Source organism: Pteropus vampyrus, unplaced genomic scaffold (assembly GCF_000151845.1).
Source record: "Pteropus vampyrus isolate Shadow unplaced genomic scaffold, Pvam_2.0 Scaffold24, whole genome shotgun sequence".
Lineage (NCBI taxonomy): Eukaryota > Metazoa > Chordata > Mammalia > Chiroptera > Pteropodidae > Pteropus > Pteropus vampyrus.
Genome location: NW_011888805.1, coordinates 6,052,048 through 6,078,743, shown reverse-complemented (window position 1 = coordinate 6,078,743; position 26,696 = coordinate 6,052,048). Strand labels below are relative to the sequence as shown.

General features: G+C 33.1%; 1 protein-coding gene across 3 annotated transcripts in view; it reads left to right on the top strand.

Moving 5' to 3' along the window:
- The window catches only part of VTA1 (vesicle trafficking 1), a 59,074-nt gene that overhangs the window by 25,705 nt on the left and 6,673 nt on the right, over positions 1-26,696 (top strand). For 2 of the 3 annotated variants that reach the window (XM_011356137.2, XM_011356138.2), the window contains exons 5-7: positions 12,601-12,709; positions 18,471-18,644; positions 24,603-24,683. In XM_011356137.2, the coding sequence (XP_011354439.1) occupies positions 12,601-12,709; positions 18,471-18,644; positions 24,603-24,683 (364 nt within the window). The remainder of the gene's footprint in view (positions 1-12,600; positions 12,710-18,470; positions 18,645-24,602; positions 24,684-26,696) is intronic. The other variant, XM_023528379.1, reaches the window with a different exon arrangement.

Here is a 26,696-nt window from a genome sequence, read left to right as displayed (position 1 = left end):
ACCTAGCATGTAGTAAATGCTTAAAAGACATTAGTTCTTGCTTTTATTAGTTGATGGATAATGTTCTAGTATACTGTATTTAGAGAGGACATCAGCAAATACATGATAATTTTAATGGAAACTATTCTAAATTGATCAATCATATAATTTACTTAAGTTGAATTTATTCAAAAATAGGTAGGCATTATGTATCACCACTATTTTTGGAGGTCCAACATGTATAATCGGAGTCCCAAAAAAGAAAGAAGAAAGAAAATGTAAAAAAAAATTTTGAAGAAATAGTGACCATAGATTTTTCTAAACTGGTTGATAAAACAGTTATGGATCCAGGAAGCTCAGTGAACTTCCAAGTAAAGTAAATACAAAGAAAACCATATCTGAGAACATCATAGTCAAACCAGTGAGGTTAAGCAATGGAAGAGGAAATCTTGAAAGAGCAGTCTTGGGAAATAGCACATTACACATGAGGGCACTGCTTAGAAGGCTGGCTGATTTCTCATTTTTTTAAAAAGTGGTAGCATGAAGATAATGAAATCGACATAATTAAAGTACTGAAAGAAAAACAAACAAACAAGCAAATAAACCCTGTTAATTCTATGTAGAGCAAAAGTATACTTCAAAAACTCAAGGCAGTTAAATTTTCAGGCAATTAAATTGTTTGCTAGCAAATCTGCACTAGAGATATAAAGTACTAAACAGCAGAAAGGAAGTTTTTCAGTCTGAAGGAAAACAACACCAGATGGCAACTTGGATTTTTAGGAAGGAATAAAATACACTGGACATAGTATGTAGGTAAGTATATTTTTAAAACTATATATTTTCTCTTTGCTTCATTTCTTTAAAAGATATATACCTATTTAAGTAAAAATTATTATAACTATACATACATCTTTGGTAAACCCAAAAGAAGGCAGAGAAAGGGAAGAGAAAAATCAGATGGGACTGATATAAAACAAATAGCAAATTTTAGGCCTGTATCAATATGTACTATAAATGTAAAGGGACTAATTTAAAAGTAAAGATTTTCAAATTAGACAAAATAAGTTCTAACATCTTGTTTACAAGAGATTCCTTTAAATACAGTAACACAGATACTGTGAAAATGAAAGAATGGGAAAAAATATTCAAATACTAAGTAAACAAAATCCCAAGTGGCCATATTTAATATTAAAATAAACTTTAAGAAGATCTGTTATTAGTGGTAAAAATGGAACATTTTGTAATGGTAAAGAGCTCAGTTCATCAAGAAGATGTTATAGTTAAAAATGTCTATGCACCTAATAAAAGTGTTTTAAACTATATGAAACAAAAATTGATGGAAATAAAAGAAATAATAGATAAACTTATAATTATAGTTGGAGATTTTAAGCCCCTCCTTCTCCAGTCATCAGAATAAATAGTTTGAAGACAGTAAAATTAACTAAAATGAACAGACTAGCCACATCAAATAAATACTGGCTAGAATGTGGGAAAACAAGAGCTTTCATACATTGCTTGGTGAAAATGTTACAACCACTTAGGAAAAGATTTGGCAGATTTTTATAAAATTAAACATACACCTACTCTTTTACTCAGTAATTCCTCCTTGGTATTTTTCTAGGAGAAATGAAAACATATGTCTAGAAAAAAGACTTGTTCAGGAGTACTCATAGGAACTATATTTATAATAGCCCCAAAGCTGGAAACAACCCAGATGTCCACCAGCAGAGAAATTGATAAATAAATTATGCTGTTACTACAACATGGATGAATCTTATAGACATTATGTTGAGCAGAAGACTCAAAAGAATACCAACTTATGATTCCCTTTAAATGAAGAACTACAATAGATCTGTTCCAGTGAAAAAACATGAGGTGTGTGTGTTAAGAGGAAATCGATCTGGAAAGGGATATATAGGAACTTTCTGGGGGACTTGGAATGTTATCGTTTGATAGGAGTATGTTATACACAGGTATATCTACTTGTCAGAACTCGTCAAATTATATATTTAAGATTTAAGCATCTCCGAGTATATCAGTTTTACCATAAAAGTATTTTAACATTCAACTATTATTTGTAGGTTTGGTTTTTCTTGATGATATTGGGTCATCAATTCTAAAACTGCTTACTCTGTATTTTAGGATTGAGCAAATGAGTAAATATGTTGAGGGAGCCAGGTTTCTCACTTCTGGTGAAAGAAATTAAACTATGGAATAGGAAAATGCTACAATATTTTGTTGGATTGGAGTTGGAGGTATTTGTATTAATTTATGCTTTTAAGTATATGAAATAAAGCAAATAGATATATGTATATAGATAAGTATGTGTATACTATAAACATATGTAATATATGCATGTGTTTGTGTGTATACAGCACATATACATAGATGTGTGTATACATACACATAGAACATAGTTCCTGTATCTCTGTACTGAAAGTACCTGGAAGCAATGATGTACCAGTAGCAGTGAGCACCCCTACTGCCTGGTTTGGGTTCTAAATATTATCTATAATAGGAACCACGACTGTTGTAGAAGGGGCTAATTCTAGGACTGGGTCAGGGAAAGTACTAGGTGAACCTGGACCTTCTGTACCAGAAAGTAAAGAAGTGTTCACATAACCATGAGAACATGACAAAAGGATCCAGAAGCCAATTTGAAAGGGTTTCCACTGTACAAGTCAGGGGCAATTTGAGTATCAAAATAAGAATGATAGCAATAGATGATAGTCATTGAATAAAATAAGAATCTGTAGGTCTATAGTATAACACACAAATAAGTGAATAAATAATGGAATAACTGAGAAGGCTCTTTACAGTAGAATTCTAACTAATAAATGTAAAAATAAGGGTGAAGTTAGAATACGTGAACGGAGTTTAAAAATAGCAAGTAGAAAGTTTGCTGAAGAGCAGGATATTTACATTATACTTGTCCCTCAATATATGCAAATTATCTGTTCCATGTGTCTTTTTTACATGGAAAAAAAATGCATAAAAAGAGTCCACCAAATACTAAGTACTAAAGAAACAGGCCAATATAAGTTATAAAAATATTTATTTTACATATTTTCACAAAAATATGCTAATGAAAACTCAGAAAAACCAAAATAAATTTAATTCTCTGTTGGTGTTTGTGCTATAATCTAAAGCAATCAACCTTCTTAATTCACACAAAGGCAGTGTCTTCATCACTCAAAATATTTGGAAGTACATACATGGCCATATGTGATATTTTATGTGGCGTCAATTCCAGGTTTTCAATTTTATTGAAAAATCTATTTTTTTACCTCTACAGGTATATGTCCCCTTTAAAATTGTTACAAGAAAAACAGCTCATATATAATATTGATTACTTTTGTTTACTTAACACTTAGTTTTGATGTGTTATCTCCAAGTGCTAGTGATGTAATCACAAATTAATATGCATATAAGTTATGAGTATCTTTAATTGAATTATGATGCAGCAGGTGTGTTGTTTCAATTCCTACAGCTATTCCATCAGTGATTTTACATTTTGTTAAATTAGTTTCAACTTTTACCAACCACGGCTCAACTATTTTCACATATTCTAGTGATAATTGTGTGTTAGTAAATAGTCATTCTTTGTACGTTATTTAAGCTATTGTTTTTTAGAAAGAGTAATCACCAGTAATGGAAATAAAAAGAAAGAACCATGTAAAATGAAACCGCTTAAATGGAAACCACGCATAAAAAGTCCGTGTAAACAGGGAAATATTTACTGCGTATTAAAAAAAACTTATGTAAAAAAACTACTGCGTAAATTGAGGGATGGGTGCAGTCTATTTATTTCCTCTCAAATTGCTTATTAATTTTAAATAGGAAAATAGTGGAGACTGGAGAAACCTGTTTGACACCACTTTATCAAAATCATCAAACCTCACAACCAATATTGGGATCAACTGATATCATATGTCTCCTAATAAGATGAAGAAAAACAAATATCACTTCTGTGCTAATCCTGCTAAAAATGCATGAGGAAACGTCAGACAAATACAAATTGATAGATATTTTACAACTATGCTGGTATTTTTTTAAACGTCAAGGTCATGAAGCACTAACAAAGGCTGTTTGGGATTAAAGACTAAAGAGACATGACAACTAAATAATGCATGCATCCATCATAAATTAGACCCAGGGGAGGAATAACTACCGAGGACATTATTTGGACAACTGATAGAATTCTTTGGGACTGTGGATCAGATAGTAGTCATGTATATTCTTTGAGACTGTGGATCAGACAGTATTCTTGTATAAGTATTACATTTCCTGATTTTAATAACTATTCTGTATGAGATTTTCCTTGATCTTAGAAAATTAATAATGAAAGTGTACAGGTCACTGTGACTTCCAACTTATTCTTAAATGGTACAGGAAAATATACGTATATAAATAGATTACATATAAATATATAAGTAATATGCATTTATAAATTGATAGATTGCTACAACAAAGAAAATGTAAACAGTTGGGGAAACCAAGCGAAAAGCATATGAATATCTTGTACTATTTTTAAAACTTTAAAAGTAATTTCACAAAATTGTGTTCTGTTGTTACTTCACAGGATAGCGTTGGTCCCTTTCTTACCGAGTGCATTAGGTATTAAGCAGTTAGTGTCCATGCCATGTTTGATATTTGGAAATCCTGTTGGCTCATTAGAGTGTACATCTCAAATATTATTATAAAGATAGAGTAGTTAAAGTTAAGTATTTGTGTATTATAGTTGGGATTTTAAGTACAGTTTAACTCTCATTTTTAAAACTTATAAAATTTCAGTTTTGAAAAATATGGAAGTCTAAAAATGTTGAACAAATCTCTATTAGGAAATACATGTAACTTGTGATTCTAAATATTTCAGTATTTGAGTCATTGTGATAATGAATTTGTTGAATATGTATTTTTCAAGCATTTCTCATTGTGTTATGTCCAGTGTTCCTAGAAGTTATATAGAGCCCTTATTTTTTGTTTAGTATACTTGGGAGAATTGAAGCATTAAGTGTATAAATGTGTTATCTATCATGTTGCCACCAAGTTAGAGATTATTAATCTCTTTTGTATCACTGCTTCGAAATGTTATGAAAGCTGTGGATTCTCTCTCATGCATATATATTGCATTTTTTGCACATAATTCAGGGGGTTTCATGGATACCCTCAATTCTAGCCACTGCAAGCCTAAGTCAAATTCTACTCAAGATTAATATTCACATTTATTCATTAGCAAAAAAAAAAAAAGTTTTCCAGTTCAGTGATTTTCATAGTGTGGCTTCGAGACAGCCAGCTTCACAATCATTTTGGGTACTAGATTAAAAATAAAAAACATGGATTCCAGAATTTAATTTCCATTCATTCATCAAATATTTGTTAAGCTCTACTATAAACAAGCACTGTTGTGGGCACTAGTAATACAGCAATGGGTAAAATCACTGCCTTCATGGTAATCACATTCCTCTGGTGGAAACAGACAATAAAGAAATTAATAAAGTGTATATATTATAGTGTGTCAGATGGTAAGTGTCATGGAGAAACTCAAGGTAGGGATAGGAGGGTCAATTTAAATAAGATGGTTAGAGAAAGGCCCCACTGAGAAGGCAACATTTTAGCAAAGCCTTGAAGAAGAAAAGGGAATATATCAAACAGATGTTCCAGAAGGAGGGAAGAGAAAGTGCAGAGGTTTTGAGTTAGTAAAGATTACCTAAGAAAGAGCAAGGAAGACAATGTGGCTGAAACAGGAAGAGTGATAGGAGTGAACGTTGGGAGGGGGAATTCAAACAATTGATAGGATTCGACAACTATTTTAAAAGTGTTATTCCTTTTTACTGTAATGGAAAGGTGGAAATAGTACCCATTAGTACATTATTAAACAATTAATAGTGAGAGGTAACTCAGAGCAGACTTTGCAGTAGAAAGACATGGTGAGAAGTGGTTAGACTTTGGGAATATTTTGAATGTAGAGCTGACATAATTTAAAAGATTGATTGGTGGAATATGAGAGAAATAGAAGACTCAAAAAAAACGAAGCATTTGGGTTTGTACAGCTACAAGGACAGAGTTGCCATTTACTGACATGTAGAGGAACAAATTTAGTAGGGGAAGACCAGAAGTTGCTTTTGAACTTTGAATGTTTTGAATTATCAGACATACAAGAGAAATGTCGAGTTGAAATTGTAAGTCCTGAAGTTCAGGAGACAGGTCTGAGCATATGATATAAATTTGGGAGTCAGCAGCATGAGGTGGTATTTAAAGCCATTAGACTGGATGAGATCATCAAGGTGAAGTGTTAGAAGTCCAAGAACCGAAGTCTAGCATTCCTCATCCTGGAGGTGAGAAAGTCTCACGATGATGGCCTGAAAAAAGAGCATCCATCAAGGCAAGGAAAACCAGAAGACCAGGATAGCCGGGAAACAAAGGGAAAAGGGGCTTGCAAGTGATCAGCAATTCGTGCTGATATAGTCAAGTAAGATGACCTCTAATCTTTGGATTTAGCAAGAGAGAAGTAATCTGTGACCTTAAGAAAAGCAGTTGTAGTGCATGATTGGGATAAAAACTTGACTAGGATGTGTTCCAGAGAAAATCCAAGAGGAAGAATTGGAGACAGCTAATAAAAAGCATTCTCTTTCAAAGGAGCTTTTTGATGTGCTAATGTACACTGATTTATATCAGGTTCTCCATAGTTTGAGCTAGGAATTTGTTTTTATTACACCCTCATGTGCACCAGGTTTGAGAGCCCTTGTTTTAACCTGTGGTTAGTGTTTTCTAACCAGTCATTCTTCAGGGTAGCAAGCACAAATGATTTAAAAATTAAGTGAAAATTCTTACATTTATCTCTACTGACTGTAGTGGCCAAAATTTGCAGTTGTCAGTGATTCTCATCAATCCGGTTACAAAACAGGAACTTAGAGACCAGGGACAAAAGTAAAAGTTTTTTTGTAATTCCTGTTTGCCTGAAAGGATGTCTCATCAGCCAGAGGAGTTAAAAGATTTCAAAAATATTGACATCTTGAAAATTTTCTCTTAAAATATTATTTAATATGTAGCTTCCTTTATTTAAAAAAAAAAAAACCCACACATTTTAAAAGCAAATGAGTTTTGAGTTACAACTGCCAAATTTTTCTGCTAAATATTATAAGCATCAGTTTGCAGGAGTGTCTTGGAAGTAGTGTGGAATAAAAATTAAACTGTTGTGTTGATTTATCCTCTGGAGAAATTTTTTAAAATGTATTTATTAAAATTAAACCATTTTAGATTATACTAATGGTTTCTTTTTCAAAGTTTACATACTAATGAAGGAACCTTTAAAGTCATTACAATTCAACTTCTGAATTTTTAAAGCTTCCAGAGGAAGGCACATTAAACTTTCTTAAGCAATTTATTTCTTTACTTTGAAAATGATCCTCTTTATATCTACCAAAGTATATCCTATATTAATAAACATTTAGTAGCTGACCATTTAAAGCCAATTTTCTCTTATTTCACATATTCCCATCTAAGTTGCAATTTGTAATATACTAATTGTAGTTTGCCCAGGCAACCCTGAATTCAATGGCCAGCTTTACTACTAAATAGTGTCACTGCGGGTAAGTCATTTTACTTTTGTAATGCCATTTCCCCATCCTTATAGTGACAGAATTGTAGGAATCCTAAGAGAGATGAAGAAAATATGATGGACCTTGGGTAATACACGTGCCACATTTAATGATGAAAGTTTTTGACTGGCTTTGACATTGGACTCTAAAGCTCATGCCTGCCTTGTTCATCCTGTTATCCTCAGCACTTAGCATAGTGCTAGACTTGATTTAATAATAACTGTTGACTTGCTGGAAACCAGGGAGATTCATAAGAGAATAAACATTCAAACTGACCTAGAGGAGAAGAAACTTATTGGCAGAAGAGGAAACCATATTAGATAGGGAGAATAGCATGAGAAAAGACTACAGGTGAAACAGAATTCCTCTGGACTAAAGGGAAATAGTGGAAAATAGGACTTAAGCAGTGTCCACAATGTGGAAAGCCTTAAATGCCAAGTTAAACTGTATTTACATTGAAACAGTCTTTTACCGTCTCAGAGCCTTATCACATTAAAATATGACTTGCCTAAGTTCCATGCCAGTGTGTCAGCTTTGACTCTTGGTGAACCTAAGAATGATGTCCAAAGTGCCCTGTCCTCAACCACCCTGTTCAGCTTCTGTCGACTCCTGCCTATGGCTTCTTTTATGGAGTCTATCCATCTCATATTTGGTCTTCCTCTTTTCATGCTGCCCTCTATTTATCCAAGCATTATTATCCTTTCCAAAGAACATTATTGTCCTACTTCTCAGGGTGTGCCCAAAGTAGGACAGCTTCAGTTTTGTCATTTGCCTCCAGTGATACTTCAGGCTTAATTTGCTCAAGGACCCACTTGTTCGTCTTTCTGGTTGTCCGGGGTATCCATAAAGCTCTCTTCCAACACCATATTTCAAATGAATCTCATTTTACCTATCAGTCTTCTTCACTGCCCTGCTTTCACATCCGTACATAGCAGTTTGGATACAGGGGTGTGGATTACCTTAGTCTTGATCTCTAATGACACATCTCTGCTCTTGACGATCTTTCCTTATTCTTCCATTGCCGCCCTTACAAGTCTCAGCCTTCTCTTGATTCCTTGGCTGTGGTCTTCACTTGAATTGACGACTAAACCAAAGTAAGCAAAATAACAATTTCGATGTCATTGTCTATTGTTTTGACTTTATCTTATCCAACTAGTCTTTATATCTTCTACCTATGGCAAATTCATTTCTTTACGTTTTTTACGTTCATTTCCTGAATACTACATTTATTTCTGCCTTTCTGACTTTGCTCATACGTTTCCTTCTCCCCAGGATAGTCTTACTAGTACTTTCCACCCTTCACATCATACCCATCCTGCAAGGCCAAACTAAAGCACCATTTACTTTACCAGTTATTCTTTATTATGTTTTTCTTCTTTATTCTCTGATCTGTTCCATGTACTTTTTAAAGAAACAAGTTTAATGCTCTCTACCTACTGTATTTTTATAGAATTTTTTTTGTATTATAGCTCCATATTCATAGCAAGCTGATCAGCTCCCTAAGAACAGAAATAATATATTTTATCTTTTATATTGTCTTATTGAAGGTCTTAATAGCAAATAGTTACTGAGCCTAAAAAATGTTGAAGTTATATCTTAGGTTTTCCCCATAGAAGAGAAACTTGAAATTACTGGAAATTTTAGGTAAGTTATTACTTTATTAGTTTCTATTGCTGGAGTATAGGTTAATAATGAACATTTTAAAAAATATCATTTTGCTGATACTGAATTCAAGAGCACATGCAAACCTATAGGCTATAAGTCTACTTCAGCATTTGTAGATCTTCAGTCCCATTTGTCCAGGATTTTGAAAACGTCAGACTAATCTGGAAAACACAGTTTTCTAACAAATGTTCTTTGTTCTCAAAGAATGGAAGAGAAGGAAGAAAAAGTTGAACCGTATGATATCGCTGTTTCTATGGGTCAAAAACAGTCAAACAGAAATTTCAAATCATTCTATCTATATAATAAACTTAATTGAATTTCCTAAACTCAATATTTATTATACTACCAAAGAAATAATAAATCTGTGTGTTGAACAGAATGATTCCATCCGAATCAATTAAGCTATCATACGTGAGAGATGTGTGTATTTGTTGAGCAACTACTATGTACTTGTCACAAAGCCAAAGTGCTTGATATATCATAAACAATAGGCAGACATAGACCTTACCTTTAATGAGCTTATATTCTAGGGTATCTGTGTTTGGGGATTGGGGGAAGAGTTTAAACATATAAATATATAATTTTAAATTGTAATGAATTTTAAAGAAAACATGTGAAAGCGTTTTTGAGAAATTCTACCTAATATTGGGAAGTCAGGAAAAGGTTTCTGGGGAAGTGACATTTGATCTGATCTCTGAGGAATGAGTTGAGTAGGAGTGAGTTAGCTGGGTGAGAAAAAGGGAAAGGGCTGAGGAGACAAATTGGGTGAGCCTCGACATGTTTAGAAGCAGAAAAGTTATGCTGGCATAGCGAGTTGGTAGTGAGTGGATGGGATAGGGACATGAGAGGAAGCTGGACAGTCAGGAACCACATAGAATAAAATCTTGTATCCAGAGTTAGAGTTTGTTTTATAACTTAAGTGCATTGAGAAGCCATTGAAAAGATTGACGTGAGTGGATTTATATTTAAAAAGACCATTCTGCTCTGAGTACAGGATGAGAGAGGTAAGGTGGCAGTAGAGCAGGAATGTATGTAAGTAAGGAAACAGGGATCTGTTGCAGAGAAGATGTGATGACCAATTCAAGATACATTTCAAAAGCATAATCAACTGGATTCCTGGCAAATAAGATGGGGAAGTAAGGGAAGAGAACAAAAGGATAAGAGAAAGGTGCTGCTAAAAAGACCCCCACGCATCTCTGACTTGGAAGAATGAAATTCCCTGAAGGGAAGAAAATTGGTGGGAAAATAAAGAACAAATATAATAGGGACAAATTAAGTTGTATTGAGACATCCAGGTACAGATGTCATATCATCAGTTCAATATTCATCAGAAGCAAATTCTAACTAGGTGCATAAATCTGAGAATAACAAAGATATAGATGGTATTTAAAACCATTGGAATGGGTTTGGAGAGAGGAAAATAAGCTATATGACAGGAACCCTGATACTTGTGGAATCTGTTAGGTAGTACAATGAATAAAGACAGCCCACTGGGATATAATAAGTGCAACTGATAAGGTGTGTGAACCGGAGAAGAAGAATGAGAGAGCAGGGAGAGAGAAAATGAATGAATGTGAATGGATATACATCATCTGATGAAGACTAATTATCAAGAAAATATGGGTGTTTCCAAATCTATTTAAAAAAGAAGAATTTGGATCGTTTAATATTATGTAGAAAACATAGTTCATATTTAAAGTTCTATATGAGTCAGCATTGACTGAACCTACAGTTTAATTTTGCTAGGACAGGGTACAGAAGATTATTTGGCAGTCGGTTAGAGGATTAGTAGCCAGACAACTTAGAGGAGAAACCAGGAGAGTAGAGTGTCATAAAAACCAGGAATAGAGAGAATCCTTCACAAAGGTTTGAATGGTTCAGTGTTTAATATGCTACTGAGAGCTTTGATAAGATGATGCCTGAAAAGTGTCTTTTGGATTTGCCAGCGTGAGTGGGTCATTGGTGACATTAGCAAGAGTAGTTCAAGTGAACTGATGACTTAAGTGAGATGCAGCCTGGCGCATGTGGGCTCCCTGCCTTTAAAATGTGTGAGTACATTCAAATTCTCTGACCTCTGGTTTGATGAAAATAAGCACTAAACAAAAAAGAAAGTTTTTCCTCCCTAGAGTGATTCGAATGGTAAAGAAGTGAAGACTTTAAATGTGGATGCTTTTTTTGAAAAGCTTCTTTCTAAAGTGGAACAAATTATAATCATATCTGGAAGAAAATGGGAATCAACATATAGAACAGTGGTTTTTGTTTTGTTTTGTTTTTCATGGAGTATATAAGAGGATTGTTTGATAAGAGAAATTAAACATACAAAATCAGTAATTTGGGAGTTAGGTTTTTTGTGTTTCTGTATACTAATCTAGTATTTACAGAATCTCACAAAACTACTCAACTGTCTGGACTGTATGCTGTATTTGTACTTATTTATGACTTAGTGGATCTTTGCAAAAGGCAAATTACAGTTTTCAACATAAAATTCTCTGTTCTCTCAGTCTCTCATACATACAAATCCTCTGGGGATCTTGTTACAGTGCAGTTTCTGATGCAGGCTTGAAGATTCTGCAATTCCAACAAGCTCTTAGTTGATACCAGTACCATTTGTCAAGGAGTATCATGAAGGTCAATTGAAAATATTAACTAAAAATCACTAGCCAATCCAAAATTCTAACAGATTTTATTGTATTTTTTCAAATTTTTTTCTTATAGTATGTAGCATAAATTTTGAGGTAGGAAAGAAGAGGCAACTAGCAAGTTCTTCACTGATATTTTCAGTTCTTACAACAATACCGTGAGGTATTATTTTCCCCTTTTTGGAATCTAAGTAACTGAGAATCAGAACTGGTAAATAGTATCCTACAGATTAAAAAGTGAAGTTCGGCTAGCTCTCTGTCTCTTGTCTGTTTGCTTAACCACTACATTATCTTGGTTTTCCTTTTGTTTCCATAGATTTGAACAGATTAGTATTTTCCTCCATAATGAAAATAGTTCACTCTATTATTACTGTCTTTTGTATTTCATTTTAGAATTCCATTTAGCTTAGTTCTCCCTTGTGCATAAGGGTTGCAAGTTTTGCTGGAAGGACACTCCATATTTCCATTGCAGACCTTTTCTGAAGTACAAAACTATAGGGGAGAACTAGGCATGAGTTTTAAGGAAGATAGGTTTTCATGAAGTTTGTCGAGCCTTAGACAGTTGGTAGAATCCAATGCTAGGATGGGGAAGGTGTCTGCTATACCATGAAAAAATGAGTTTAATCTCAGAAATATGATAGAGATTATCATAAATGTATATTTTTATTTGACTTTTTTACTACAATCTAATAGTGATATAAAAATATTTCTTTTAGAATGTGAAACACAGAAAGTATGCAAGGTGGAAGGCTACATATATCCATAATTGTTTAAAGAATGGAGAGACTCCTCAAGCAGGGCCTGTGGGAATTGAAGAAGATAATGGTATGTTTTTATTTGTCTAAGTAAAATGATTTAGTAGAATCATAATTGTTCATTACATTATAATTCAGGGTTTTCAGAAGGAGCCATACAATTTTGTACCCTCCATAAGGTTCAAAATCTATGAAAATTTGGCCTAAAATCATAAATTTAGACAGTGCGAGATTAAGGCCAAACTGATCTGACTTCATCAACAGAATGGCTTGGCTATCTCCTACCTCTAATCAGATTTCATTCTTACTTGAAACAGGCAATCCAGTTATAATTTGTAAAATATTTCCAAACCACAAAGAACACTGTATTATTTTTTATGTATCTATTTGAGTTTTTCGAGGGAGGAGGGGTAAGTATACAGTCATATGGTTCAAAGTCTGTAATAGAATATATAAAAAATCTGGTGTATTTCTTATTTTTACCACATCTTTCATCTGCCCAGTTCCTGCCAAAACCCAAATAAGTAAATATTGTTTTTAGATTTTTGTGTATCTTTATAGTAGTTTTTTATGAATTTACACGCAAATAGGAATATATATCCCTTTTTTTCCACGCAATTTTTAATACACTTTTGCACCTGAGTTTTGTTGTTATTGTTTTTACTTACTATATGCAGGAATATTTCACCATTATGCAAAATTAAATCATGAGAAAATAAGGGTCTTAATATTTCACTTGGCCTTTCAGTTAATGTGTAATAGAAAAGAAAACAAAAACGTTTTCACTTGTTTTTATTGATTAGACATGTAGGAAATAGGCTTGAGTGTTACAAGGATAACAACCACTGTTCTCTGAATTAGGAAATTCCAAATGACTCTTAAATTTTGTTATACAACTTTTAAGCATAGGCGAAGATGATCATCAAATGCATGGGTTGGTAAGCTTTTTCTTAAAGGATCAGATTGTAAATATTTTAGGCTTGTAGATGATGTGACGTGCTCTTTGTTGCAGTTGCCCAGCTTTGCTCTTGCAGTGCAAAGGTAGCCATAGACAATATGTAATCAAATGAACATGTCTGTGTTCTAATAAAACTTTATTTATAAAAATAGCCAACCCACTGGCTATAGTTGGCCAACTCCAGTCTACTCTATCTCCTTAGATCTGTTGTTACAGTGAATTCTATTAAAAGATTGCCTAATATTGAACCAGCTTTACATTATGTTATAAATCCCACTTGGCCATGATTTTTTTTTATTATATCGATGGATTCAATTCACTACTACTATGTCATTTAGGATTTTTCTGTTGACACTCATGAGTAAAATTGGTCTACAGTTTTACTTTTTGGTATCAATTTTATACTTGCTTTATAAATATAATCTGAAAGTTTCAGGTGTTTTTCTATACTTCAGAATATACTTCCAATAGCCTTAGAATCTTTTCTTTAAATGCTTTCTAGAACTTTTTGTGAAACCAACTGGCCCTGGTACTGGGGATAGTTTATTGGCGCTATTCTGTGGAAGTAATCCTATTAGATTTTTAAAAATTTTTATTGAATCAGTGTCTAGTGAATGAATGTACACTGATGAAATGAATGATGTTTTAGTTCTTTTAGGCCATATTAATGTGCTGTCCATTTGGGTGCTGTCCTCACAATTTTTCAGATGATAATCGTGTTGCAGATCTGCATGGTGCTATGCTTATATGTACAGTGTTGTTGAAATAGCCACTGACAAAATATGACAGCAATGTTGAGTATTTCCATATATTATTTAAGAATGATTGTGTCACAAATAAGCAACATGAACAGTTGCTGATATCTTTAGTCATTTGGGAAAAACAAATTCAGATTACAGCAAGATATTCTACATACCTACTAGAATCTAGGGCTTCAATTTAATGAGCTGCTCGTACCCAGTGCTGACAGGAATGCCAAGTAGCTGGAACTCTCATTCACAAGAAAATAAAAGGAAAACAGTTTGTCAGTATTGTATGAAGTTAAAAATATACTTAGCATAAGCTCTAGCAGTCCCACTCCTAGGTATTTGTTTACCCGAGAGAAATGCAAACGATATCACACAAAAACCTGTACATAAATGTTTATAGCAGCTTTATTTGTAATTGCCAAAAACTAAAAGTAATCCAAATGCCATCAATTTGTGAATGGATCAACAAGTTATGGAACCTCCTTGTAGTGGATTACTACTCAGCAATTAAAGGGGGTCAACAATAGATGTATGCAACAATATGGGCTGATTTCAAAAGCATTAAGCTAAGTGAAAGAAGCCAAACACAAAAGGGTACATACTATATAATTGCATTTGTGCAACATGCTGGACAAGGCAATGCTCTAGGGACAGAAATCACATTAATGAGTGCCTCAGCTTGAGGAGAGGGGATCTACTATAAAGAAACGGGGAAAGGTTTTGGTATGAGGGGAATATCCCATTTGTGACTGTGGTTTATGTTACTCATTCTATAAATAAGTTTGTCAAAACTGTGTACCCAAGAAATGTAAATTTTACCATGTGTGTGTGTGTGTGTGTGTGTATTACTTTTCAAAAAACTTGCCTCTAAAAGACCAAAAAGAAGAAGGAAGTGGGAAAGACAGGAAAACCTTTGTGTTTTATTTATTCATTCAGAGGACTATTTAGAATTTTGTAATGCCACTCAAAGGAAAAGACACAGTTTTAAATATGGATACTCTGTGTAAATTATTTTGCAGTTCATTGTCTATACAAGCTTTCATGCAAAATTTCAAGTTGTTGCTATATCTTTCTGAAGGACACTTCATGATATGCCCTTGTCTAATCTTTAAACAGTCTTTTTCACATAAAATGCTTTTTATAGTCATCTTATGTCTTACATTTAACATTGTTCCTTAAATCATTATTCCTTATAAATCATTTTCACATATATGTTCAAAAATCTCTAAGAGCTGGTTTATGTTAGTTCTGTTTTACACAGGAAGAAATTGAGGTTCTACATAGGTTTTTAAGCCAGCCTAAGGTCCTAAGGTCATAGAAGCACTAAGAGGGAGAACTAGAACTTGCGTCTTGGCCTTCATACTCTAAGTTCTGTGTGTTTTACACTAACACTACAGCATGAATAATGTAATATAGGAAGTTGTTATTAAGTGTTTAAAATGGACTATTATAAAGCATGGTTATGTTTCTGGATTATTTATTCATCATGACAGTGGAATTGGATTTTTTAAGTAGATTGCCACAGCACTATTTCTTTTCCATTTAATGCTTTAAAATGTTTTACATACTTCCTTTCCTACTGTAATATTGACCATAATCAGGAATGTTTTGTATCAGTCCCACTGTATACAAGTGTCCACAAAAAAGACCCAAGATGCTTAGCCTACCAAGCAAGATTCACCACCATCTGGCACCAATCTCTTTTACCAGTTTTATTTCCTACTCCTGTCTCCTATTGTCTTAGTTGGCTCGGGCTGCTGAAACAAAATACCATTCATCAACTGGGTGGCTTAAACAGCAGATATTTTCTCACAATTCTTGAGGCTGGAAAGGCCAAATTCAAGGTTTGGCAGAGTTCAGTTGCTGGTGAGAGCCTGCCTCCTGGCTTTTGGACAGCCACCTTCTTTCTGTGTTCTTACATGACGGAGAGAGACAGAGAAAGAGAGAACTTTCCACAGTCCTGTCAGATTAGGGCCCTACCCTTATGACGTAATTTAACCCTAGTTACCTTTTAAAGAACCGGTCTCCAAATACCTTCAGATTGTGCATTAAGGCTTCATCAGTGAATTTCGGGGGACATAGTTTGATCCATAGCAGCTATTTAAACCCTTTATTACAACCATAGAAGTTTAGAGCTAGAAAGTACCTTTCACTCTTTCTTTAGTTAAAAACATTCCCCCCTCCTACTTATCTTCCTTTACCTATCTGAATCCTGACTATCTAATGATCTCTTCATCTGAATTTCTTCAGAGCTATGTTATGTGTCTATGTATGTATATAGTCTTGTAAAATATGTAGTATTTAATATACTATTTACTAGTTCTGTTTTTGTTTTATTTGAAATTTTATTTCATATACCCTTATAGTTGTTTATGTTTTCTTAATTGCTTAACCATTTATCATTATGAAACATCTCATTGTGTCTGTTAATATTCCTTGACATGAATTCTGTTTTATCTGTTGAAATTAGCATTTCAGCTTTTGTCTGTTTAGTATTTACATAGTTTTATCTGTTTTCATCCTTTTAAACATATCTGAGTCTTAAAGCCTATAGATGTTTCTTTCCTTTTTTTTCCATCAGCATCAACCTTCAAAATAGTGTTTTAGTTCACTTACATTTAATTATTGCTATAGCTAGATTTAAGCCCAGTATTTTTGCCATTTGTTTTCTCATAGTCACATCTGTTTCTATTTCCTCTTACAGTTTTCTTTAGTGAATTTTTCTTCTTTCATTTATTATGACTACATTTTTCTCTGTGGCCTAGAAACATAGTACCTGGTTGTTAGTTATTTTTGTGTCAGTTTCACTATCTGGGTCATTTGGGGTCTTTTTCTATAGACTCTCTTTTTCTCTTCACTGGTCATATTTTATTCCACGCTCCCCCCCCCTCCACCATGCTTCTATTAATTTTTATTGTTGATAAATAAGCAATCTTGTACCTCTTTTATTCTGTTATCTTCCTCTGCAGCCTTTATCAGTTAACTTGCCCGAACTCTAACACTACCCTCTTTCTTTCATCTTTTAGGCTGTGACTTTCTCCAGGGCCCCCTAGACTCTTCCCTGAGTGTGAGTGTATGGTTCAGGGCCATACAGGTATTTAGTTGGGGTTCATGCATACATTGTAAGGCTCACTTTTCTGCAATACTTTCCTTTGCACATACTGTTGAGTGCCATCAGGTGAAAAGTAACATGAAAGCTAATCTTACGGGGTGAGATTTCCTCTTCCAAAGGCCATCTTCACTCTAGTTTTTGCCAGTTTGAGTTACTCTCCAGTGCCTTTAAACTACCTTTTTTTTTTTTTTTCCTTTCCCAGAATGTATTGTGTTAGAGTTCTCTAATATAGTAAAAAATTATTTTAGTGTACATAAGGTATAAGTACAAGGTTACTTATTAAAATGTATATCTCAGATTAGTAGGTAGATTATTTTTTTATATATATAGAAAACAAATCTATTTCAGAAATCTATAGCTCTAGCTTACATTTCTTTTATTTTATTTTAAATTACTAAGATTCCCAAAAGTGATTGATTGTGATTTTAAATAGACTGTCAAAATTTTATTTTCTCAAAGTAGTTTTCAAATTCAGCTAATGATATATAGTATATTTTAAAAATCTGCATTTCAAAACATTTTTTACTATGTTTTACATAGATCGTTGAATGTTTTATTCCTTTGTTTTTAATGATTAACTTAATAATTTAGACAACAAATGCAGATAATCATTGAACAGCTGTTGAGTAAAAAGCAGCCATCAGAAAATAGAGTTCTTATTGGATAGCATAAATGTGATATGTTTTGCCAAAAATGTCCTGAGGTTTTCATAATTTTAAGGAGTGGGTTTAAAAGAAGTTTATTTTTAGGAAAAATGTACCATTTTTTATAGATTTGAGATTTTATAGATTTGAGAAGTATTAACTTAAAAGAAGTGGTAATAATATTGTCAGGCATAACTAAGTGCTTTAAAAAAAGAAAAAATCAAAACTATTGAGATAGAGCCTGCTCATCAGCTGCGTTAGGTAGAATTGTATTTGAAGTTCTGTTGTACCTATATGGCAAAACAAGAATATTCAGCATTTTTATTTCAAAATACCTCGTTTAGCATTGCATATATATTTTATAATAGATGTTGAAGAAAATGAAGATATTGGCGCAACCTCTCTGCCCACTCAGCCACCTCAGCCATCATCTTCGACTTACGACCCCAGCAGCATGCCATCGAGCAGCTGTACTGGAATACAGATTCCGCCCGGCGCACACGCTCCAGCTAATACACCAGCAGAGGTACCTCACGGCACAGGTAGGAAATTAAACCTCAACAAGGTTGGAACTCTTCTTTCATAAATATTAACTGCAGTTCTTTTCATATTTGTGCCTCATAAGGATGACCATAAAGCATAAGATCTATACATTCTCTTTGAACCCACAAAAAACATTATATCCTCTTCGTTAAAGTTTTAATATTAGTTGTATTTTAGTTTTGTGAGAAATGACAAATTTACACATTTTGATTACTATTAACCTTTTATTAATAAAAATAGCTTCTGTGCTTTTTTTCTTTCCCTCTCGGTCCTTCCAGTTCATTGTTCAAAGAATAGCACTGAGGTAAAGGGGCTTTTATCATAGGATGTGTCAGTCAGCGTCCCACTGTAATAGCAAGGTTCGATTTTTCCTGCCTCATTTCCTTAGGACCCTACTCTGCCCTCAGCATGGGTTTTGTTGATGGAGGGGAGCAGGCTTTGAGCCACAGAATCTCAGTAGCACTGGAATCACAGACTAGTGAAAGGAGAGGCTTTGGGTTATTTTCTTTTTTTAAGATTGCAAACTTGAGACTGAAAACAGGAAAGTGATATCTACTATCTTGGAGTAATTCAGAACTATATGTATATGTTTTTATAGAGAAAATATCTGATAAAACTAGTCCCCAATAAGTCGATGTCAGTAGGTAAAGATATTTTTAAAAGTTGCAAAGAGATACTCTTCCATACATTTCTGTTGTCAATAAAGCATCACTTTTACTCCCAAATAGAAGAGCATTTCAAACTATATTTTAAATCTTTAACTTATTTTTTTACAAATTGTTCTTAATATTTTACTTTTATTTCAGCAGGAGGGTAATCTGTGGTAATATACCATACAAACCTTTCATACTACTTAATTGATAAAACGAGAGTTATCTTTTGAGTCCTGATTGCTACCGTTTCTATTATGCAACCCACCATTACTTAACTTTCAGTTGCCAGCCTCAGTTTACCCAAACTATTTAGATTGCTTAATGTGAATTGAATAATATTTAAAAGTTTTCTATTTTGACCATTTTGGCAGTAATTATTAGTGTCTTACTATTTTAAAACTTTCAACTTTATATTATCTACAAATATTACTGATATTTTTGTCTTTAAGAATATTAATGAGAAAGTAATAATTTTAACACTGATCTCTTTTGGTGTCATCATTCTGTATATTTTAACCTGACTTTATTGTTTTATGGTCTGCATGATGACATCAATAGGCAAACCAATTTGAATTACTTTTGTAAGTAAAATGTTATAGAGCACTGTTTTAAATATTTTATTATCTTTTAGAAATAGTCCGTATTTCCAGTATGGAACGGTATCAGTGAAACCAGCTACTCAGGTGTTTTTGCCTTAGATGAATACTGTTTGAATCATAGTAGTAAATTTAATCACTAATCAAGAGCCTCAGACACAAGCATCCATATAGAAGAGTGAAGTAAGAATATAAAGTACATTTGTTAAACCAGAAACTTAACGGTTATTCAACTTCTTTCAGCCTAGAGGGTTTTTCCTCTTTCTAAAATGAAATTAATCATACATCTCATTTGTTATTTTAATTATCAAAGGGGGGAAAATGAAAATTGACTAGTTCTATGCCTAACACAAAATCAGTGTTCAGCAAATTAGCTTCCTTTCCGTTTTTTCCTTCTTCCTTCCTATTTCTATGCCAAGGAAAGACAGGCTGTTTAATAGCAAGTTAATGAACACTTAAAATCATTTGTGAGTCAAGGGAAATGTCACATGTGGGCATAGGATATGACCTTACAAAAAGATTGCCTCAGGGGCAATCTTTTAAACAGTGCATCTTAAGGCAGAGTAGTGGTATAGGCATATGCACTTATATTTTACATATAGGCATAATATATGTGTATATGATAGGGAAAGTATACTTCTGGTAGGATGGCTATAATAGGTCGAACCACATGAAATTGCTGTTTTTGTACAACACAAGTGATAAAATATTGGTAGTTCCACATGTTCAAACTAACAGACAATATCTCCAGCTTAGAATATCTGTGACATAAAGAGATATTAGGAGGTAGTCTTCTATTCAGAAATTTTCTGTCATGAACAGCTTATTTTGATCTAGTTAACCTCTGGCCTTTCCGCGCCCCCCCCCCTTTTGTTTCTCAGAGTGACGGCATAAAACTAAAAACCTCTGAACTTTTTTAAATAAGGGCCTATCTTGTTACTTTACATCCTTATAGACTTAGCATTTAAATAATTATTGTAACTATTTTACAAATTTAATTTTACAGAAACTATATTAGGTATCACTGTCCCTAATTTACAAACAGTAAAGAAATGAAGCAGTTGTCTCAAGAAAATTAAAATACAAAAATACCTAGTAAGTGACAGAACTAGAATTTCAACCCAAGTCTTTCTGATTTTATGGTTTTGGCACTTTCATGTCCCTTCCTCCAAGGAACTAAAATTCTATCATATCAAAACCTACTTTTTTGATATATATTTCCCCCTAAGATTGGTTTGAGCTATTGGAATCTTCTCTTAGCTGGCAGAATTTTTTTCTGTTATGTTTAAAAGAGTTTTTAAAAAATCAGTTTATAGTCGCCTAATAGAAAATGAAAAAAAGATTTTTTAGTTTATAAATATAGCAGATGTTTCCCCTCTTACTCACTTTAAGAATGATTTACTTTCTCTCATATAAAAGTTCAGGATGTACTTTTATCAAAAGGAAATCCTTAAGATAGCTGGAAAGAATAGTATGTACTAATATACAGTATTTAGTTCTTCCACGAAAAAGCAAAGGGGGTGCAAGGAGAGCAGGGATGGTGATTGTTTAAAACAGGCCAAGTGTTTGCCTCCTGTGCTTTACCCACTGTGATATCAGATGTGGGCAATGCGGTATACTGTGTTTTCTTTCTCTGGAAATGTACACATTTTATAGTTGGTAAATAGAGAGGACGAAGATCTCAGTAAAAATTAGTCTAAGTAGATTAAATAATAGGGTGATTTTATAATTAATGCTAGCCTGTTAATTAAAATGCAGCTTACCTCATGTATAGGTCGAAAACTTGGCCATTTTATTGTTGTTCTAGCTGTCAGAAATATTGCATTTGAGTTCTACAGCTTTCAAAGTTGTTTATACTCTGGCCTAATTATTTCTATCAATGATGTTTTTTATGATTATACTGAAGTTTTATTCAACCCAATTGTCTTATTTTTTATCTTTGCTTATAGTGTTCCTCATAGATAGCATATCTTTCTCACTTTTTCTCTGCATTTCCAAATGCTGCTACCTTTCAGAATTCTCTTTAATTATACTTTTTATTCTTCTCCATTTTTCTAACCAGTACTTATTTTTCCTTTTTCCCCCACACCATTTTAGTGAGTAGAACAATTTAGTACTTAATTAGAAATCTTGTAACATTTAATTCTTGAATGTATATTAATCTTCTCTAATAAGCTATGTAACATCTGCTTAAAAATTAACCAAAAATCAATACTATTTTTTTAATATTGCTCAAATAAAATTTTATTGCATAATTAAATGTTCTCCCTGTAAATTGTTTTGTTTTTGTTAATTGTTATTGCCTACTTAATGATATGGAAACTGATGGTTGCCAGATGGGAAGGGGCTAGAAGTCTGGGTGAAAAAGGTGAAAGGGTTAAGAAGTACAAATTGATAGTTACGAAATTGTCATGGGATGTAATGTCCAGCTTAGAGAATATAGTCAGTAATATTGTAAGAACTATGTATGCTGTCAGGTGCGTACTAGACTCATTGAGGAGTATCACTTCATAGGTCAGATAAATGTCTAACCACTATTGAATGTCAACTATAATTGAAATTTTTAAAAAAATTTAAATCATAAATCATATGGAGATATGCAAATAAATATTTTTAAATTAATGCACAATGCTGACCAAAAGAGGAGAGAGAGAGAGAGAGAGAGAGAGAGAGAGAGAGAGAGAGAGTGAGTGTGTGTGTGTGTGTGTGTGTGTGTTTCTCTATAGACAAAGGAATTTGGAAGATTTTAATTTAGGCAGAAACATAAAAGAATGGCATTGATATCTAGATTGATCTGTGGGAGGGTTGTAGACTTAACATTTTTTTTTAAGACATGAATATATACAGTCATCTACCTATGTCTTGGGTATAGCTGCTTCAAAGCACTTGACTAGGTAGTCTGAAGATCTTTCTAAAATTTTGCATGCTAACTTTTTAAAAAATATTATGTAATTTGCCTTTAAAAGTTCAGCCAGTTTTGTGGGGATAATTATGTCAAATGTTTATAGTTTAATATATTCAGTTAGCACTTACCAAAAACAAGCAAAAGATAGACATTGATCAATTTAAAACTTGTATGTCTACTGACTTTGAAGTATACTTCTATAAATACATTCATATAAATATATACACAGTGTAAAAGAGTATTCACTATAGTATTATCTATATTAGCAAAAGGTTGGAAACAACCTAAATGGCCATCATTAATGAATTGCTTTATAAACTGTGATTTGTACATCGATTGGAATGCAGTGTAGCCATTTAAAAGAACAAGGCAGATTTATATATTTTAATCTAGAGTTATTGCTAAGATATATTAAGTGAAAAATGCAGAATAGTGCACAGAATATTACCATTTGCAAAACACGCATACCACAGTCCACAGTGTGCCTCTCCAGAGAGAAAGGAGTTTGTTTGGAGGATTTTGATTTAGGCAAGAACACACATATTTTTAGCAAAGAACATTTATTTTTATACACACACTTTGGACTGGACTTACATATGTTTGTATGTGCATGGAAGGGTAGAGTAGGAATAAGAAATAGACTTTTCATCTATTTTTTTGTACTGTTTAAAATTATACTTGACTTTCTGTTTGTATACCCAGGTACTATTAAATTTTTTACTAGTTCGATTTTTGTTTAAAAAGTAACATTTTTGTGACTTAATAGTTTCAACGGCTATGAAATGAAACTAATTCGCCCTTTAACAAAATTAAATGAGATTAAACTAATGTATATTTAAGCTACTTTTTCTTTTGGGTTGTGAATGAGAAGTTCCTTCAAAGTCAAAACTTCTTACCTGCATACTGTATTTTAGAACTTAAGTCAACCTTTGTGAAACCATCATTCTAGAACTCTTATTGGCTGTTTTTGTTTTTCCTGGAAACTTCCCCATTTGTTCTTTTTTTACCCCAATGTGTTTCTCACTTTATCCTTACTACAAATTGCCTATTCAAATTTAATCTGTCATCTTAGAGCAAGTGAATCCTATTCTCTTTTCGAGTGTACTGACATAGATTAACAACTTTTCTTCTTCATTTGTTCTCTTGCTGATTGAATCATTTAGTTTCTGGGAAGTTATAACAGTTTGTGTTAGTTTTTTAGATGATTAATAATCTTCAACCCTAGTATATACTTTGCACTAATCAAGATGCTAGTTATCCAGTGACTATGACAGTCATGACAAGTTCTCACAGGAAGTCAAAACTAATTGCTTATTGGATATATAAAAATATCATCTTAAAAATATGTAAACTAGAAAATTTGGAATATATAATTTGTAATTTCATGCAGTGATGAAGTGAGACTTCATCTGTAAATTAACTAAATCATAATTATATCACACCTCATGCCCCAAATTATTTAATTGGCTAAGAAATTAAAAGGTAGGAAGGGAGTCTCTTACTTGTACAGATATTTGGTAAGCTTTAATCAAGAAGCGAGTTAAAGCACTAGACATGACAAATATAATACCTAATGGGAAAAGTGTAGCCAATATATGTATGTAACACTCAAAATGTACTTTCCTGCATATTTTCTGTACCAGCCTTCAACACCAAATAAGTATATCCAATTAGAATTCATTAAGCTTTCAAGAAAGTAAGAAAATGAAGTAATGAAATTCCTCTATGATCCTTTTAATGCTTTCCTACCTTGTAACTAAGAGGTTTTCCACTTTTACCCATTTGCGGTTTTCTGATTTGCAGGTGTAACAGGTAACACTATCCAACCTACTCCACAGACTATTCCAGCCATTGATCCTGCACTTTTCAGTTCAATTTCCCAGGGTAAGTCAGCTGACTGTTTTATGAGATATAGTGTATCTCTTGTTTTGGGGTGTTGTTTTGTCATTTTACCTTAGGAGTGTTTAGGTAATTTGAAACACATTTCTTTGAATGCCTGTGTTCACTAGATTCTCCAGTGCACCAAGATAGTTTCATATTATCAAAAATACCTAAATCCAAAGGCATTCCCTTTTTATTTTTACAGTTTTTTTCTTATACTTCTGAAGATACATAGTAGCACAAACATGTAGCCAAAGCTGTTATGGAACTTAGATTTAGTTTAAGATTACCATGTGTTGTGATCATATTTCTCATCTGCACTGAGTTATTAGATCATCTAAGAAGAGAAATTATAATTGAAAATAAAATCTCTGAGGTTAATTATTTTGCTTGGTTCATAGGCTGGGTGATTGGTTTGTTGATTTTAATCTGTCCTACTTTTCTGACTTCTCTGTTTTTTTCCCCCTAGTTTGTTGTTGTGTTTATTTTCGTTTTTCTCATTCAGCGTTTTCTTCATATGTCTGATGAGATTTAGTCCTTTTTATTTAGAATGAAAACCTTGCTTTATTATTTTCCGTTGTGTTGTTGGGTTTCCCCTGTTACTATGTCTGCAGTTCTATTTCCCACTGATTTTCGATTCTCCCTTTGTGAATGGGAACTGGCCATAAAGCTACCTGCCTTTCAGCCATGGAATAAGGGGAGCGAGTTTTTGGGAATGGGGATGGGAGGGGATATCCCATCTCCCTGTTAGTCCTGGTAACATTATGAGCATAACGTGAATTGGTTTAATTGTATTCCTTTAATTCTGTATTCAGTTGGCTTACTAGTCTTACAGCAAAAGGAATTGTCTATAGTTGGTTCAGAATTTAATAAAAGTTAGGGGAGAGGTTGGAAGCATGTATGTGTCTGAGCACAACACACTCTATGTTGATAAGATAATGGTGTCTTCTGGCACCAGGGACTATGTTGGTGACTATACATTTAAATGTATATATTTTACTTATATTTAAATGTAGGAGTTCCATTAGATTTGTTCTACTTTTCCTGGTTTTATCAAAAGTGGATGAATTATGAAACTTAAATTCAAGAGATGCAGTAACCTTGAATCTTGAAAAGTCTTGTTTAAAATTATGTGTATGTTTTATGGGCCAACACAGTGCTCAGATAGGAAGAATAAATAGGAACCTGTAATAAACTAGCAAATTACATAAGAACAGAATGGAAAATAATTGTTAATAGATAACCTACTTGCCCAGTGAATACAGTATTCCTCTATTAAACTTGGTTTTCAGATGCTCCACTCACTCGTAAAAGCTCTTCCAAAAATCTGATGCAAAAATATCTGAAAAGGAATAGACAGGTCAGTGAAACAGAATAGGCGACACAGTATGAGAATTAAATTAATGATAAAGGTGACATTTGGATCATTGTGGAAAGGATATGTATTCAAGGTGATGTTAAAACAGTTGATTGTAAGGAATATATATGTTATACATATATTAGATAAACTATCTCACAATTCTTATGTCTCATTTGGTTGTGTCTTAACAGCTTTGACTAATGAAAATAAATTGCATACAGCACAAGACTCTCTCCCTCCCATTGCGTTGTTAAAATGCAACTAATAGACCAGGATGAAATTGATACTTAATAAAGAATTTAGTATCCAGAGCATATATAAAGAGCTTCGTCAAATAAATAAATAAAACTCAGTAGTAAAAAAAAAATAGGCAGAGAATATAAACATATAAAGCAAATGTGCAATGAAAATATACCTATCCTTAATAATAATCAGGGAAATGGAGAGTTAAAAAGCATTTGGTTTTATGTCAGTAGATGCAAAAATATTTTAAAAGATTTGTAAGCAACAGTGTTAAACAGGGAATGACTTGCATGCTATTGGGACTGTAAATTGGTAAAGCTTTTCTTGGTAGCATTCTGTCAGTATCAGAATTGCAAATACAATTTCCTTTGACCCAGCTATTCTACTTAATGAAATCTATCTTAAAGAAATAC